Source organism: Phascolarctos cinereus, unplaced genomic scaffold (assembly GCF_003287225.1).
Source record: "Phascolarctos cinereus isolate Bilbo 61053 unplaced genomic scaffold, phaCin_HiC Scaffold_5;HRSCAF=322, whole genome shotgun sequence".
Lineage (NCBI taxonomy): Eukaryota > Metazoa > Chordata > Mammalia > Diprotodontia > Phascolarctidae > Phascolarctos > Phascolarctos cinereus.
Window position 1 is genome coordinate 98184805 of NW_027555958.1, and position 18851 is coordinate 98203655.

Below are 18851 nucleotides of genomic sequence, written 5' to 3' on the forward strand. Positions count from 1 at the left end.
CTTGCCACCTCTTTTTGTGTTTTGGCAGTGTTTCTTGGTGTTGTGTGGCATGAGAGCAAAGTGCTCACACTGTGTGTTCAGAACCATGGCTGCAGCAAAGTTGCACGATGCGCCTCGGGGAAACGCTGCCAGAAACACCTTGGATTCATTACCCGTTTGGTTTCGTATTCAAAAATCTTTTACTGTTGCCAAATTTTTAGAGACCCCATATGGGTTTCAAGACCCACAGTTTAAGAAGCCCTGTGGAAGATTCACTTCATTGTGTTTCTCACGGTTACCAAGGCCTTTCTTAAAAATAAATCTGCATATTCTGCCTTTTGACATACTCTCTCTCCAGTTGGTTTACATATTTTTTCTCTTTTTCTTTATGCTTCTCTAACCACACCTTGGTTCGCTTTTCTCTTCAACCTCTGCATCCCTAACTGTCACTCCTATTGCTTTAGCCAACCCTATACAATTCTTCCAGATTTGTACCTTGAGCTCTGACCAGACTTTTTCCAGAGCTTCAGATCTATGTCCCACAAACTCAACATGTTTGAAACCAAATGACAAAGATACCAGAGCCCAAACTGTCTTTGCCCCCAAATGTGATCTTCTAGGACCTACCCTATTTCTGCCTTTGTGATCACCACTCCAATTATTTTCCATCGTCTGGTTTTGGCTTGAAGACCTTTGAGGGGAAATCCAAGTCGGTCCATTCTTACCAAGCCTAAATCAGCCTCTTTGAAACATATTCCTAGCTTTGCGTTTTATTATACCTGTACGAGTCACTTTCCCTCTCTAGACCGCAAACTTGAGGGCGGAAACTAAATGTCTGTTAAGCTCAATGCTCTGCATATAATAGGATTTTTCACTGGCCATTGCTTATCCCTGGAATGTTTTCCCTCCTCATCTCTGCCTCCTGACTTCCTCAACATCTTCAAGTTTCAGTTAAAGTCCCATTTTCTGCAAGAAGCCTTCTCTGGTACCCCCTCACCGTAGTACCTAGCCCTTCCATCTCAGAGTGTCTCCTAGGTTACCCTGAATACAGCTTGTTTTTACATAGTTGTTTGTACATTGTCTTTCCCCCTTAGATGGTTGGCTTTTTGGGAACAGGGTCCATGTTTTGCTTTTCTGTCCTCCATGCCTGGCATGTAGCGGGTGCTTAATGAATGCTAGCTAACTCCTTGATAAGTGGATCTTTTATATATGGTAGGAAGGGCTGTGGTATCACAGCGACATTACTCTAATGTAGCTATAGTATTTATAGTAGGGCTGGGGCTGGGGCTTCCTTATTTTACAGATGAAAGAAAACTGAGGTCTTTGAATAGTTAAGTGACACAATTATATACCTTTTAAGTATGAGATTCATAACTGGGACTCATCCCGAGGTCCTCTGCTTCCTAAACCCTGTGGTCTTTTTGCTTTTTTGAAGTTAAGTCATTTGAAGCTGCAATGATTTCCAGGTTAGTTTTTGCAGTAATAAAGTACAAATGTCACGTTGAAGGCCTCCTCCTCCCTTCCCCATTTACTATTTAAACAGACAAATCCAATTTGAGAACCTGTTCTTTTTCTGTGTTTCTTTGCAGCAGGCTCTTAAATCAATAATCCTTTCCTGATTATATTTGTACAGTAGGTGGTACTTACCAAGCCAGTATAATCCATTTGTTATTTTCTCCATGTTATAGGGGGGTGAGGTAGGGTGTGGAGAGAGACGGGGGTAGAGGGGCCCTCTGTATGTAGATAGACTAGAGCAGGATGAGTGTAATTTAAAGCCTCTTTCCCCCCTTTTCTTCCTCGTCCCCTATTCTTTCAGGGCCATACCTGGGACTAGTGTAATGGTTGAGAATAAATGTGAATCAGGAAAAGATGAGAGAAGGAAAACAAGAGAACACTAAGTAGGGAACTTATTGTATTGTTTTAGCCAGATGTTGAAAGTTTTTCAATCTGTTCTTTGCATTTTCACTGCCCTCTCCCCAAAAGTCAAGTCAGCTAACGTTAATTAATCACCTGCTCTGTGCCAGACAAGGTGGAGAGCAGTAGAGATACAAAGGAAGGCAAAAAACAGTCCCTGTTCTCAAGGAGCTCTCGGTAATGGGAGAGGCAACAGCTATGTTCAAACAGTTTATATCTGGGATAAATTGGAGATAATTTTAGTGAGATTGAAGGAGGACAGGGAAAGGCTTCCTGCAGAAGCTAGGACCTGAAAGAAGCCAGGGAGGTCAAGAGGCACAAAGATGAAGAGGGAGAGCGTCCCCGGGCAGTGAAAATGTGCAGATGAGGAGATGGATTGTTCTGTATGAGTAGCAGCAAGGAACAGTGTGATGGGGGTCACAGAGCACAGGAGGGGGGGGAGAGTAAAGTATAAAAAGATTAGAAAAGTAGGAGGGCCTTAAAAACCAAACAATTTCCTTATGGAGGTAAGAGGGAGCCACTGGAGTTTATTGAAATAAAAAAAAAAATTATTCAAATAAAAAGATATTTGAAAGATAAGATTAACTAAAGCTTTTCTAAGACTTTTTTTTTTAAATCGGTCAACAAGCATTTATTGAGCACTTACCGTGTGCCAGGTACTGGGCTACTCTTGTGATACAAAGATAAAGATGAAATTGTCTCTCTGCCTTCCAGGAGAATTCTCTGGGTGGGTGGGTGGGTTGTAGGGGTGACATACATGAATATAGAGAGTAGACAGGGATAAAGAGAAGCAAGTAACTTATCCTGGTGCTGCTGTGAGCTGGCTACATGGGAAAGGAAGTTGCTTTGTATTCCTGTAGCTCAAAGCACTTACAGTGATTTGAAAGGACAAGTGGTTTTTGACCAAAAGGGAATAGAGGCCCAGGTGTAATCACAGATCTTTTTATGTCAAACTGTGTATAGGGTAGTTTTTAAAAATAACGTTTGGTTTTATATCATCAGTCAGCTTAAAAAAAAATCTCTGACGAACATCCAGCTTTGTTATTGTCATTATCTAGGAAAGAACCTTGTCACCGATGTCATTTCCTGATGTCTGGGAAATAACTGGTAAAGGACAAATGCACATTCAGGCAGTATTGACATAGAACATTCATTTTTTTGTTATGACATTTGCAGTATTTTGTTTAAATCCAGCAAAAAGCTTAGTTTTAATTGTATGTAACTGGATAAAAACATCTGTGACCTTCTGTATCTGAGTGGCTTAAGAACCCCCCCCCAGTAGTAATTATTATTTTATAGCTATGGAAAGCCGCCTAAATTTAAAACTTAGCTCCAAAATATGTGGCAGTGAAATCAGAGGGAGAATTAAGGAGGCTTAGTGTTGATTGGCTAGCAGGAGTAGTTAAAAAAATTAAACTTTTCACTTTCTGTGATTTATAGTGGGGGAAACTTTGAGGATATTTCATAAAACAATTCAGACATGAGTTAAGTGCTCTCAGAAGGAAAGGAACATTTGTTATTGGATAGATTAGATTAGGTGTGCTTATAATTAGAACTCTTTTGGAGAGCAGTAGTATAGGAAGTCAGAAGATGGCCCATGGTGTCAGTCAGGTGAGAAAGGTCAAGGCTGAAGAGAAAGAGCTGAAAGGAATTTACGTTTTGTTCAAGAGGGAATGGGCCAGGCCAATAAAGTACCATAGAGCTTAAGAGCTCTATTACAACTTCCTCATTTTAGAGGTGAGAAAATGGTCCCAGAGTAGTGAAATTGGCCCAGAATCACACAGGGAATTAGTAAAACTAACTAGAAAGTGAGTTTCCCTCAATTTAAATCCAGATCTCCATAGCCTTTATGTAGGTTGGAATGGGGCAGCAAGCAATACTCAACTCCTGCTTCTTGTTCTGTCACTCCCAGCCTCCTCTCCCCTACTTCACTCACGTCTCACTGCAGTCCTTCCTACTCCATCCATTGTGCCTTCTGGCATTCCTGTTCTGTAGTGAATATACTTCCCTTCATTCTGGACCTCTTCCTCTAAATCTCCTTTCCACTCATTGCATTCGCTGAGTCTTGGTTTCCCCTAGTGTGTCCCTGGCCATCCTTACCAGTATTGGCTGTACTTTGACCCAGACCCCTCCCCACCCCTCCTCCACCCTTCAGATTCCAGAGAAGCATTTTAGAATATTCTTTTCTCTTTTTTGCTGCTTCTAAACTCTTCCTTTGCCACAATCACTCGTTAGCCATTTATTCTTTGAAACAAACTCTTTCATACTTTTTCAAATCAAATCAGGGTGGCTTTTGAGTACTGCAGCCAGGTAACCCTCTTCCTTCCTTTTCATGGAGTTCAGCAGTAGCTTACTTTCTTTTCTCATTTCTTAATTTATGCTTTTATACCAGGGGACTTCATCATTCAAATTGATGCTTCCTCAGATGCCTTAACACAACCCCCTTAAACCTCATTTCCTTCTCTTTCATTCTACCTCAGCCAACAGAGGAATTCTGGATCTCAGTTTTACCCACAGATATTCCAGTTCTTTAGTCAGGAACTTTTACATTTCTCTGCCGGACTATAGCCTCCTATCATTCCATCTCTCTGTATAAGCCTCACCTCTCTTAAAGCTATATTTCACCTTTACTGGAACTTTTAATACCTAAATCCCTGGGGACTTTTTCCAGACATGATCTTTGCTCTGACTTTACTTCCCTCTCTTCCTCATCTCAGCCTTATAGTTAATTCAATTCTATGCTTTTTTTTTTTTAATTTTTGAATCCTTTGCTCCTAGATCTGGATAATTTCACTCCTTTTTAGCTGCTGAATGGGACTAGAGGAAGTTAAAAAAAAAACCACGATGACTAGGAACACTTTAAATTCTTATCATTGGGCTTCAGTTGAGGCCCCCTACAGAATTGATTCCAAGTCTTTTCCTCTCAGACCTTCCATATTTCCTCTTCCTCCACGCCTACTCTCACCTGAGGACCTTCTCTCTTATCTTATTGAGAATATTTAGGCCATTTACCATGAGCTCTCTCTTCATTTCAAAACTCCTTGACATCACCACCCCCCCAGTCCAACTTCTGTACTTATGTCCAAGTGACTTTCTATAAGTGCACATGTGGACGTGTCCCTCCTTATTGACTCTAGGATAAAATTTGAACTCCTTTCTTTAGCTTCTAAAGTCCTTTACAGTCTTGCCTCAACCCATCTATGCAACCTCAGTGTACGTTACTTTTCCCTCTTACACTCTATAATCCACCCAACTGACTTTCTCTCTGTTTTTCACACATTTCATTGCATCCCCCATCTCCATGCCGTTGCTTGCACTGGTGGTCCCCCATTCCTGGAACGTATTGCCTTCTCATCTCTGCCTCAGAGAATGCTTCTCTTGATTCACCCTCTGTTATGGCTAGCCATCTTCTGCCCCGACTGGCTGGTAGGATCTCTTTCTTGTTGTAGCTCATTCTCTTTTAGTTGTGTCCCCCTCTTCATGACCTCATTTGGGGTTTTCTTGGCAAAGATATTGGAGTGGTTGGCCATTTTCTTCTCCAGCTCATTTTACAGATAAGGAGACTGAGACAAACAGGGTTAAGTGACTTGCCCGAGGTCACAGAGTGTCTGAGGCCATATTTGAACTCATGAAGATAAGTCTTCCTGATTGGAGACCCAACACTCTATCCACTTTACTGCCCAGCTGCTTAGCCATCTCTTTGGGGATCAATAATTCAGGGTTTGCAAGCATTTGATAACTTGCTAAAATTGTCATTGGCCTTTTGGAGTGCTGTTGATAGAGACTAGTAATACAGAGTTTAACTCAGTTTGTTTTGTTTTGTTTTCCACAGAACTATGGCCTTGAAACGGATAATATGAAGAATTTGGTTCTGAAACTACGGGCCTCTTCCAATAACTTGCAGAATTATATCAGTAGTCGGCGGAAAAGCGCATCTTACGATGGAAATTCCTCCCGCAAACCTCCTAATGAATTCCTGACCTCTGTGGTAGAGCTCATCGGTGCTGCTAAAGCTTTGCTAGCTTGGCTGGATAGGTAACTTTACTAATCTCCCTTTTCTTTTCCTGTCAGGTCAGGATATGGGATGCCTAGTTGACTTCCTTTTGTTACAGGAGCTTGAATGATTTCTTCTCACATGGACACTCCCCAGGGAGTTATGGGTCAGTGACAGACTTCAGAGTCCCCTCGGAAAGCCTTTAAAAGTATGCTGGCAGCAAGAGATACACCTCAGCTCTTTTTCAAGACTGAAATTATTTTAAAGATTGTGTTGAAAATTTGGTTGGCATGAGGGCTGTTGACTTTCCGCAGTATGCTAACTCCCTGGTCCATTTTTGCTCTTTTTTTATTCAGCAGTGTATTGCCTCCTATGCTAGTGCTAGTTAGGATAAAGTTTTACTGTGTTATGATAGGAAGGGGTTAAATATAACAAATGGATTTAACTACAAAACCTGTGCACTCATAATTGTGTTTCGTGCCTATCAGCTGACAGGATTGGAAGCCTAGTACATTTCTTGTCTCAAGGAAAGATTTTTTTTTCTTTTTCTAGGACGCCATTTACAGGGATCACTGACTTCTCAGTGACAAAGAATAAAATTATTCAGCTCTGCTTGGATCTGACCACCTCAGTTCAGAAGGTCAGTTAATTCTTTCCTTTGACATTCTTTCTCTTTTTGTCTTCTTTTTCTCTCTTCCTCCTCCTGTCATACAAACTCTTCCTTTTTTGTTTTTTTAGATAGGAGAGAAACATCCTTAACATGACTTGAGATGCACAGCTAAAACGTTAAAAAAAAAAATCACCTTCCTAATCAAATAGTTTGCTTCCTTCCTTCCTTCCTTCCTTCCTTCCTTCCTTCCTTCCTTCCTTCCTTCCTTCCTTCCTTCCTTCCTTCCTTCCTTTGTTTCTTAAAAAATGCGATAGAATAGCTTTCATTCAAGACAGAAAATTTAACATTTTTTGGCAGAAATAGGATAAGTTCAATTCGATAACTCTTTTTGCTCACTTTGATGTGTGGCGTTTCCTGGTTTTGCCCCTTTAGGCCCTGTCCAGTAGTACTTAAAGTTTTCTTCTGTTCAAAGGCCCTGGACTTCAGAAAGGCAATAAAAAAAATTAAAATTCATCCCTCTGATACTCTGAGTAGGTATTTTTAAGCTCTTTGGGCCTCAATTTCCTCATATGTTAAATAAGGGGGTTGTACTAGGTAATAGGATCATATACAGGGTGTATATGATAGTCTCTGTATTTAGAGCTGGAAAGGACCTTGGAGACCATTTTATTTTGCAGATAGGGAAACTGAGGCCACCAAACATGGTTTTTGAGTAGGGAAGTAGCCTGATAAGAGCTAATTCCAACTACTGGGGAGGCTGAGATGGCAGATTTCTTGAGATCTTGCCCAGTTGGGCATCAGTATGTCAAACCCCTTGGGAGCTAGTGGGATAGGACATGGAACCAGGTTGACTAAGGAGGAGTGAATGGGACCTGGTTGAAAATAGTGCCATTCAGTAGTGGGAATGGGCCTGGGAGTAGTCCTTGTACTTTCAGCCTTGGGGAAACCCAATCTTTAAAAGAAACAAACGGAAAAAAAATAAAAGGAGGCCTAAGATGAACTGCCTGACACAAGATCATGCCAGGTAGTAAATACCAGAGCCAGAACTTTAATGCTCAGTCAGTCCTGGTATTCTATAATTCTGTCCATACTACAATTATTCCATGTTCATTTGCAAAACAGAATTTGGCAATAGGTTCTATGACCAAACTGGAAAAGAATATGGAATATAACTGTACCCTCTGTTGACCAAACCACTGTGGGGCCCAATCCTGAATAATTGTTGATTTCATTGATTTTGTTTCTAGACCCTAAAAAGTTGAGTTCGAATGTGCCAGTTTTGGTTCTTTTGACATTAAACTTCCAACCATGTCGCAATTTGCTTAATGCTTATGTACTTTGGAGACTGCTTTTGAGAGTGTGTTTTTGGAAAGGTGCACAAAGGACCTAAAGTATCTGTGTCCCTACTCCAAATTTCCTTAGCTTGGCAGCTGGCTTTTGATAAAGGGTGCCTGATGCTGTGTATTAAAAATATAGCCAGAAGGCCCTGGAGTCCTCTCTCCAGCTTTCTTCCTCCACTCCTACCCCCACCCAACAATAACATAACCTGGTTTTCCCCGTTCCATAGCCCCATTTTGCTGCAGCTGCTGCTTCTTGTCACAGTTGATTTGTAAAGCATTCTGTTTAAAAATTAACTCGAGTATGGTTAAAGGAGCTTTGTTAAAACCAACTCTGTGATTTCATGTATATAGGGAATCCCTGGTGAGGTGCTCCCTCTACCAATGCAGATGGACATTTTCTTTGCAAATCATGGTCTTAGAGGATTGACTGGAGGCAAAGAGAAGTTAAGTAACTAGCCTGCTATGTGTTAGAGGCAAGACTGGAACCCAGGTCTTCCTGACTCAAGACCACCTCCTATCCATTATCCCAAGCTGCCTCATTTCAGTAATTAATGCTCTAAATAGAACAAGCAAGTCTCCTCATAGGACAAACCTATTTTTATTGTGGAGGATTTTTTTTTCAGGATTGGCCTTGTTAGGATGGCTTTTTTGGTGTGGTAGCTCTGTGTGTGTTTAGTATGGTTTGAAATGTAAGTAATGGCAGTAATTATGCTGTTACATTTAAAAGGAATTCAGTTGAAAATTATACTTGGCCAGATATCTACTTCAAGGCGGGTGAGCTGTTTCTTGCCCACCTAGACTGTATTTAGGTGAACTGATGGAGATATTGGCATGGCTCAGGCTCTTTTATCCCTAGGCGACAACCATAAGCCTGAAGATTCTTACTTCATGCTTCCAAAACCTATAGTAAAGATCCTCCTTTCTAAAAAAAATTATTTTATTTGAAATTTATGGAATAAAACAAGTATTTCCATAACATATAATAAAAAGTATAATAAAAAAGATGATTGCATGATATAATAATGAAAGAAACTGCAAATCTATTTTGTACATCTTGCTATTCTCTAAAATATATATAATAAAGTTATTGTGTGAATTTCTTTTTATTTTTCTTCTCCCCCTTGCCCTCCAGTGGCTGAATGAGTTGTGGTATGTGATTGTGATGGAATACTACTGTGCGATAAGAATTGATGAGCTTAGTGATCTTAGAAAAATATGGAAAGACTTGCATGAAATAAAGACACTTCTTGCTTGCTGGTGTAATGGGATTCATCATCTGGTAACTTAAAAAAAAAATTCATGTGTCTTGAGTCAGACAAGAAAATGCAATTTTCCTGTCAGGATTTCGACCTGTCCTAAGAAGTTGAGTGATGGCTAGGCATTTTACACTGGGCAGCAAGAATTCCATCCATAGGGGCTGATGGGTGGCATAGTTGATAGAGTACCTGGAGGACCCAAGTTCAAATATAGCCTTAAACACTTACTAGCTTTGTGACCCTGAGCAAGTTACTTAATCCTGATTGCTTAAAAAAAAAAAACAACAAACCAACAAAACTCCATCCATTTAATGCAATATTGATAGTAGGTTTCCTCTGAAAGTTTTCACCTCCTCCAGTGGCTCCTTTTGTCATGTCACATCCTGTAAAGTAGGTGTCTTCCAAGGCTCTGTCTCTGGCTTTTTCCTCTCTCTTCTATATCCTCCGTGGTGACATAGCTTCAGCTGTCACTTTTGTCTACATAACTTTTAAATATTTATCTCAAATTTAACAACTATATATTAGTTCTGACTTCTTCCTTGAGTTCTAGGCCTGTATTTCCAAGTGCCTGTATTTCCATTGCCATTTAGAGGCCCTATTGGGGTCTCAAGCTCGACTGGTCCAAAATCAAAGTTATCATCTCCCTCAAACCTACTCTGATTTTAACATTTCTGCTAATGGCACCACCCTTCTGTTCAGTCACACAGGATCAAAACCTTAATCGTCTCATACCTCCTTTTCCTTCGTAATCACAACTTATAGGTCTCTACGTCTGTGGAATCTACTTTGGAACTGTAATGTCCATTCTGTCCTTTCTGTTCCTGCTGCCATTGCTGTAGTTCATGACTTCTTCACCTGGGCCTGATACATTAGCCTTGTAAACATTTTCCCTGTCTTGAGTTTCTCTACCTCGGATCCATGTTACCATGGCCAGATTAACCTTTCTAATGCATAGTTCTTATCCAGCTACTTTTCTACTTAAAAGCTTATCAAATATAAATTTCAAACTCCTTAGCTCTGCATTCATGACCTTCTCCAGTTTGGCCCCAGTCACGTTTTCCAGTTTTAGTTGCAATCTTTGCTATTCCCTGTATATATCCCATGTTTTCATAGTTCTCTGCTTACTACCCATTATCCTAGAAATGCTCTTCCTCCCTGATCTCCAAATGTTGAAATTCTGTCCGTTCATCAAGTCTCTACTCAAATACTACACTATTTGTGAATGACACCAGAGAAATGCATTTTTTTTTGCAGCATATTAAAAATTCTTACTGAATTGAAGTGAATTACCTAAGTAACCTTCAGAGTAAGTCTTCCTTATCTGAACTTAGAAACCACTGGAATATTTCTTTCTCCTTGGCCACTTTTTCTTCTTCCCTGTTTTTCTTTTCTTCTACTTAAAAAGAATGGTTTGTATTTTCTTGTTTGGATATTAGGCAAATATGTTTCACTTGTCATTTTTTTTTCCATGATGAAGGGGTGTGCCTTAATGGTTAGATTCCCATATTAAGTGTAAAGTCTAGATGATTAAGTGTAAAGACTAGATGATCCTGATGTAAATTCAACATTTTATGACTCCATAGATTTGGATAAAAGAATTCAAAATGGAATGATGTGGGATATGTGCAACAGTCTGTCTTTTATATAGCATTCAGCAGCATGCAGAGTTGTACAGAGGGGAATGGCACTAGGAGAGTGAAGAAGAGAAGTAAAGTTTTGATAGAATCCATTTTGGGAAAGAAGAAAGGAAAGCAATAGAAAATCAAGAGAACTGGAGAGAGGGAAACGGGAAAGGGAGTAAAAATATAGCTGTAGCAAAGTTGGATTGAAGCAACCTGAGTTCTGGCTTCAGTTCTGTTACATTCTATCCCTAAGCCAGTCATGTCCTCTCTCAGGGACCCGTTATCCTTATTTATAAAATGGGCAAATGATACTAGGTGACATTTGAGTTAATTTTTCTGTCTCAGTGCTATGATCCTATGATGAGAGGTCCTGGGGAGACTCTAAAAGGAAGATGAGGGGATAGGGAAAGGGAGATGATAATGTCACACTTGTACTTTCCCTTCCCAACTTAGCCTGGCAGGTTAGGCTAAACTCCCTCTGCCAAATCTAGGAGAGCAATATGATGCAATGAGATTTTAGCATGAACTTTTCCGGCTTGTAATGTCAGCCTCACGTTTGCCTTATTGTGACAGTGACTTTTTCCCAGGTTTTTTGGGGGGGCAGGGATTGGGCAGGGAGGGAGGACAATCCCTCTGGCTTCCTGCCAGACACTCTGAAGCCACACCTGCAGCCACTTCCTCTAGTCCTCACAAGAACAGATCGTGGGAACCCAGGCTCACTGGTGGCATAAGGGTGGGGAGTGTCCCTTTCTCTAAAGCTGGCTGGGGCAGTTTTGGGTGGCAGAAAGGTTGTTGTAGTCACTTGGTTTTGTCTGTACATGAGTAAACCTTTGTAGGCAGCAGTCTATGGGTTTGCCATGAAACTGGGAATTTCGAGCTATGAGGTCAAATATCTGTTCTGTCATTGACTTGAGTTTTTATTATGAGCCTTCTGAATTAATCTGAATGTCAGAGAATGATCTGGCTCGCAAGGATGATGTGTCTATAAATTAGTGCTTGTAAAGTATAGGGAGATTCATAATGAAAGGCTAGAAATACAAACCATTACTTTTATGATAGCATATGGTCCTGTAAGCATGCAGATTTTAAAAACTGATTGTTAATAATTCCTACTGGGCCAGTCAGAGTATGTCATTAAGTGATAAGCTCTTTGGGTCACATTTACCAGATGAGGAAGGCGTTAGAGTTCACCCCAACTCTCTATTATTCCAATTCCAAAAGGGTCTGTAGGTTCTCCTTAGACAAGCTCTCGAATCTGTCTCTGCCCCATTCACTCCTCTCCCTTGCCACTTCCCCTGCCAACACCTCCTTTGAGACCCTTCCCACCTCTTGTCTAGACTATTTATAGTTGGCATTTGCTCCCTCTGTTCTCTCCCCTCTACAATCCATCCATCATACTGCTGTCAAAGTAATCTTTCTAATGCACCAGCTTGATCGTGTTACTCCCCTGCTTAAAAGCCTTCAGTACCTCCCCATTGCCTATAGAGTAAAAAATAAACTACTTAACCTGATTTTCAACTCCCTTCATGTGGTTCAAACCTACCTTTGTAGCCTTTTAAAAATTTCTTCATGCATTCCCCTTTGTGCCCCTAGCCAAATGGGACCTATAATCTATTTCCCCATCTCTTCCCACCCTCCTGTGCCTAGGTGCCTTTGTTCATACCATCTCATATAGACCTTTTGATATTCCTCCTCTTCTTCAAGGTCCTCTTCAGATGCTATATCCTAAAATTGTGCCTGTCGTCTCTTCTCCCAGCTTGGTCCTTTCTTCCTGGAATTTCTCAGGGCCACTGTGGCCTACTTGCTTTGTATTTAATCATTATTCAAGCTATTGGGATGGGGACTGGGCCTTTAATTTTATTGGTATAGGGAACTTTTGAGTGAGGAAAGTTCCTCTACTAGTACAGGTGAGCACCCTCTCTGAAGCTCCTGGTGCCTTTGAACCCTGAGAGGTTAAGTGATTTGCCCAGGGTTACACAGCCAGTGTATGTCAGAGGTGGGATGTGACCTCAGGTTCCTGGCCTCCAGGGTAGTTCTCCATCCGTTATGTGAAGCTGCCTCACTAATTAATTCCAGTTATTTGTGTACTTCCCCCTTAGTAGATCCTAAGTTTCTTGAGATCAGGAACTCTGCAGATGTTCATTTTTATATTCCTAGTACATAGTACATGATAATTGCTTAGTTGAGCTAGATTAGATTTACTCATGTAGCCCTGGAACTTTGTGTTAACAAATTACATTTGAAGTTCTGAATGTGTACCCTGTAGCACAACAAATTGTATGCAAATAAAAATGCATTGCCTAATAATAAAGCAAGTCAGTTTTTCCTGGAGTACTGATAAGATCCTTCAGGGCAGGGACTGTCTTTTGCCTTTTTGTTTGTTTGTTTTTGGTAGTATTCCAAGTGCTTAGCACAGTGCCTGGCACATAGTAGGCATTTAATAAATGTTTACTGATTGATTGATTTCTGGATCTCTTCTTTGTGATCGACACATTCCTCTTCCCATTATACTTACTTATTGTCATAATACAACATTTTCCATGCCTTAGGCTCAAACTCTGTGTTTAGTAAGTATTTGTTGCATTGAATTGTATTAATTGAATTTAGTAATATTCTTCCAGCAAGAATTATTTTTTGTCTCATAAACATACATTTTGAGAACTTAAAATAGAAATCGATTGCTTTTTTTTTTTAAACACCTTCCTCCTCCCTGACCCCCAGTAAAATGTAGGGAGTTTTAAAAAAACAAACCACTACTGCCTTTTGTAATTTCTTGCTACTCTTTTACCACCTTTCCCAGTAGGCTTCTCCTTTATAATAAATAAAAACTTAAGTAAAACTAGTTGCATCTGACACCACATGCAACCTTTTGCCCCATAAGTCCCTTGATTTCCTACTGAGAGGAAAGAAGTAGTTCATTTGTCTGCCCCTTGGGAGCAAAATTAGTCATTGTATTTAGTGAGATCAGCTGCCTTTTCGTGTTACCAGATAACATGTAAAGTGCTTTCTTTGTAAACTTACTTTAAGTGATATATAAATGCTAGCTATTATTATTCTCATTTACTTTATTGTAGACCTTGTGTGTATATTCTTCTGCTTCTCTTTTCTCTTGTCATGGAGGAATTTTCTTTTACAAGGGACTAAGAAAAAAGAAGAATGGTAGGAAAACCTTAGAAAAATACTTTCGAGTTGGAAAATTAGTTATTTGGAGAGATAATGTAACTACCCAAGTTTTTAAATCTCTACTATAGGAGCTCCATTTATAAGAGTTGACTGGGCTTTTCCAATTGTCTGGTAGGACAGAGAGTTTCTTGTAAGGACTTCCTACAAATTACAGTTCTTCAATCCCCATGTATTCGTTGCCTGTCTCCTTTTCACCCGTTGCCAGGGCTTTCTGATTCTGTCTCCTCTAAGTCTTTCTCTAGACTTAAGTGAGGTCCGTCCTCTGACCATCCAAAAGCTGTTTGTTAGTTTTTTGTTTTTTTTAATGTACTGTGAAATAATAATCAGCTTTAGAGAATGTACTCATTGAGTTCTGTGGTGCTGAATCAAGTTTGACTTTATCTAGATAGTCAAGTAAGACTTGCTTCATTTCTGTGAAAAACCTTAAATTTGAATTAAAATCCTCTATGGCATGCAAAGTTGAGATGGCTGACAGCTGAAAGTTGTGCTCATATAGACCATGCATTTAAACATTTTCAGTCTGGCTGCTTTTAAATAGAACAGTGGTGATTTCTGTAATTTGACAACTGGATTCATTCAGTGTTCAAAGTTTTCTGTACCTAAGCTGGGTAAATAATGCTTTGCATTCCAGTCCTTCCTTTATTTATTGTCAGCAATAACATGTTCTTAAGGGGATTTTTTTTTGGCAGTATATTAATGAATGTTTTGTTGGTACTTTTTCCATCTACGAAGCACTGTAATATCTGATTTAATCTGGACATTACTTAAAATAACCTGGTATGGTTTAGTTTACCAATGCCATTACTTGGAAGATATTCTTAGAGGCAAGCACAGAGCTCAAGAAGCTTCTGGTGGCTTTGTTAATACCCTGGCTGCCAAAAGAGACTCGGGGTGCCCGTGAGTTTTTGGCCACTGGCTGCCATGTAGATTATCCTTTGCCTCTGGCTCACTGTTCTTCAAGCATGTGCAGAGAATACAGGAAATGATCAGTTAACTATAATACATTTGAGAATTAAGGTGACTTTATTTAGTAGATTCCTAATGAATGGTGAACAGGAATCATGTGGTAAGCCGGGTCCTACTCCTCTCTCATTCCCATTGCTAGCTTATCTGCTCTTATCCCTTTTTCTATCCCCTGGGCCCTACATTACCACTTAATGCCATAGGGTCATGGATTTAGCCCTTCAAGATTAATTTTCTTTGACTGTTGAGAATCAATCATCCTTCTTGTCTGTCTGAATTTGAATGCTAAAGAATGGGTGTCCGTCCTTCCCTATCCCAACCTCCCCCCAATTCCCTGATGATTTCATTAAAGAAATGAAGAAAAGCAACATGTTGGGGGATCCTGGTAGTGTCTGATACTAGAGTGAATTAAGATAAAAATCTTTTTTTGGGGAGGAGGAGGAAAAAATTCCCATCAACTAGAAGTACAAGGTAGAGTTTGCTTGCAATTGGCTTTTTAAAAAAGGTTTTTATTTCTTAAATTTAACTATTTTAAACCTTCTTCTGTTGTTCTTTAGGACTGTCCTGTGGCTGAAATGGAGGATAAAGTTGTAAATGTTGTAAGTATACATCCTTATTATTATGGAGGAAAGGAGTAAACATTTATTAAGAGCCTACTTTGTGCCAGGAACTGTGCTATGCTCTTTACATATATCTGAACAGCTCAACTACTGCCTCAGGAGAGGCTAACACAGGTAGCTGGTGGTGCAGTAGATAGAGTACTAGGCCTGGAATAAGGAAAAGCTGAGTTCAGATGTGACCTTGCATGCCAGCTGTGTGACCCTGAGCAAGTCATGTAACCCAGATTGCCTCACCAGAGAGAGAGAGAGAGAGAGAGAGAGAGAGAGAGAGAGAGAAGCAAAATAACAACAATAACAACAGTAACAACAAAAAAAACCCCTCCAAACTTACAGCCAATGTAATTCTAAGCAGTAACATGTAGCATTTTCACTATTTTATGACTCACTCAGATGTAGTTGTTCTGAGTAACTATCTTGTTAATCACAGTGAAACACTGATTTAATGAACTTGATCTAATATATTCTTTTAGTTTAAGTTTTTGGGGAAAATATGTTGGCAGAAATCTTGTGACCAAGGGAAAATACCATAAAAACTTTTTTTTTGAGCATTTAGTAACTTCATCATCACTTCCTCCTTTTGACATAAACCAGGCAAGGCTCTTTGATAAGACCTTCCTTCTGCTGATGAGGAATTTAGCAGGGCAGTTGCTATAAATATATTTTCCATAAATAGGGAGGCTAAACAAATAGGAAGAATTTTTAAAGTTCTCCCTCTTCCCCTTCTTAAAAGAAAAATTAATCTTTGGAATTCCTTCACTCATCAGTCCTTTAAATTCTGCAGAGTGTGTGTTTAGTAATGTGAGTGTTATATGAACTATGTGATGAGAGGCAGCCTGACTCTTTGGCTAGAGGGTTGGCCTTGGAGGGAGGACTTGCAATTAAGACCTGCCTCTAATTATTATTTTTATTCAGATATCATTTTAATCTTTCTTTTTAAAAAAATTATTTATTTTTAGTTTTCAACATTTACTTCCACAAGATTTTGAGTTCCAAATTGTCTCCCCATCTCCCCCCTCCCCCCACTCCAAGATGGCATGCATTCTGAATACCCCTTCCCCTAATCTGCCCTCCCTTCTACCTCTCCCCCCTTTCTCTTATCCTCTTCCCCTTCTATTTTCCTGTAGGGCAGGATAGATTTCTATACCCCATTTCCTATATTTCTTATTTCCCAGTTGCATGTGAAAGCAAATTTTTTTTAACATATGTTTTTAAAACTTTGGGTTCCAAGCTGCTTCTAATTATTATGGACAGTGTGACCATGTGCAAGTCACTTAACTATCTCTGTGCACCCAGACAAATTATGGAGATTATAGTTGTCAATCTGCATCATTGGAGAGAGTTTTCAAACTGGGAGTTTTCCACATGAATGAATAACAGGTCAAAACCTAAAAATAATATTAATAGAGCTGAAGCTTATTTAATTAAAAAAAAACCCAACGACCTTAATCTGTGACTTTTATGAGAAGCCCATTTGTGTGGCAACTTTTAAGGGGTTAAGTGTACTATCAAAGTAGAAATTATAAACATCTGGTGAGGATGAGATGGGGAGACATCAACAAAGTCCCCAAAACTTTGCTATGTATTTGGTCATTCCCAATGGCTAATGCTTAGAGAATGGAAAGCTTCTACCCAGAAGAATTTTAATTGATGATTTATTCAGCCTCTCCTCAGTGGAAGACAAGGGACTTCATACACATCCATGCCCTTTAATAGCAGCAACATGGGTTAATAAAAAGACTTCATCTATATACTGGCAGATAAATCATTCCTCACCCCAGCTCCTCCCCCAGGCACATTGTGCCATTATCTAGATATGAAGCTACTTCTTTTTTAAGGAGTAAAGCACACTAAGACACTTACCAGGCATTATTGCCTAAATGATTGTCAGTTAAAACTGAAGATTATAATTGAGTCATGTGTTTATTTGTAAGTAGGCTTTAGAAATTAGTTTGTTAATTTAGCCATTCTTGACCTATTTCTTTCCCCTATAATTTTAGTCCAGGGTCCTAAATAGCATTTGTGATAAGACTATCAGATCAACTACCGATCCAGTTATGAGCCAATGTGCATGCCTGGAGGAAGTTCATTTACCCAATGTTAAACCTGGAGAAGGCCTGGTAAGTATTCCAGTATTGTTTCTAAATAAAATGTCATCTTGCTTGGCAGATAAAAATTGTTATGTTAATGATTGCTGAACTTAACCACAGTTTTCAAAATGAACCTGGATTATACGTACTCCCATTCCTTTTTTTAATGTATGTCTGTGAACTTGAACTATACTGAAGTTTATTTTACATCTATTTAAATATAAGATGAAAAGTGGACTTGAGTGACGTTGTCATATCAAGGATAGCACGTGCTTTCTTTGTCAGTTGTGTTGGGGGGGATTTATAGCAATGTCCATCATTCTGTTGTGTTGATAGTGTTGAGAATACTTTACATAAAGAAAAGATGAACTCTTCGGGCAGGAAAATAAAAAATAGGAGCTCTGTTGATCAGGGCCTAGGAAAGCCCAAGGAGGTCTTGATTGGATTAACATGGGAGGAAGGTGCTGAAGAAAAGGTTCAGCCTTTTCAAGCGAAGGCTCGAGAAAGGTTTTATATATTCAGGAACTGCATAAAAAGACTTACAGACTGTGAAAGTACATCAATAGAATCTGCCAGGTCCTGGCTACAGGAAAGGATCTATGGTATTTGAGGACCCAGTTGGCAATTGATAAGGAGAGATAGTGGAGATGGAGGCTTAGTTTTTAAGGGAGACGAGGCTACAACCAATTACTTTCAGAGCAAATAGAAATGAATGCCTTATTCATTAACATTAGGGCTATAGTGATTCAGAGCAAAAGGTGGTCAGTCAGTCAGTTAACAAGCAAGAATCAGGTGAATTTAATTGGGGAGACTTCCTGGAGGGAGGTGTTTTTGAAAACCAGGTTTTGGAGTCAGTGAGAGACTTGCATTGTCAGAGCATTGGAGATTGCCACATGTGGAGAGAATTATATGTGCAGAAGTCACAAAAAACTCGTCTGAATATGTGTTTCTGTGTGTGCAGGGAAAGTGATCTGTATAGAAAAAAATATTATAAATGAACTTTGTAGAAAAGTAGTGGAGGAGGTGGCCTTTAAGGACGTACTGAGGCCTTTAGTATTTGATGTGATATGTAGTCTAGAGAGTTCTTGTAGGTTTCTTAGCAGGTGAGTGACAAGATGATTAAAATTGTTTTCTGGGGGTAATTCAGTCTGGGGTAGATTGGGGTAGGGTGAGATAGGGACTGGGGGAATTGGAGGCTTTCTGTGGAATTAAGCATGGTTTCAGAGGAAAGATAGACAAGAATCTAGTGCTGCTAAAACCTTTTTTTCCTAGTCAGGTTGGTG

At 39.6% G+C, this 18851-nt stretch overlaps 1 protein-coding gene across 1 annotated transcript in view; it reads left to right on the forward strand.

Moving 5' to 3' along the window:
- The window catches only part of CNKSR3 (CNKSR family member 3), a 106093-nt gene that overhangs the window by 66754 nt on the left and 20488 nt on the right, over positions 1-18851 (forward strand). Inside the window, exons 4-7 of the mRNA XM_020986645.2 lie at positions 5726-5928; positions 6440-6527; positions 15419-15460; positions 17479-17598. Of these exons, the coding sequence (XP_020842304.1) occupies positions 5726-5928; positions 6440-6527; positions 15419-15460; positions 17479-17598 (453 nt within the window). The remainder of the gene's footprint in view (positions 1-5725; positions 5929-6439; positions 6528-15418; positions 15461-17478; positions 17599-18851) is intronic.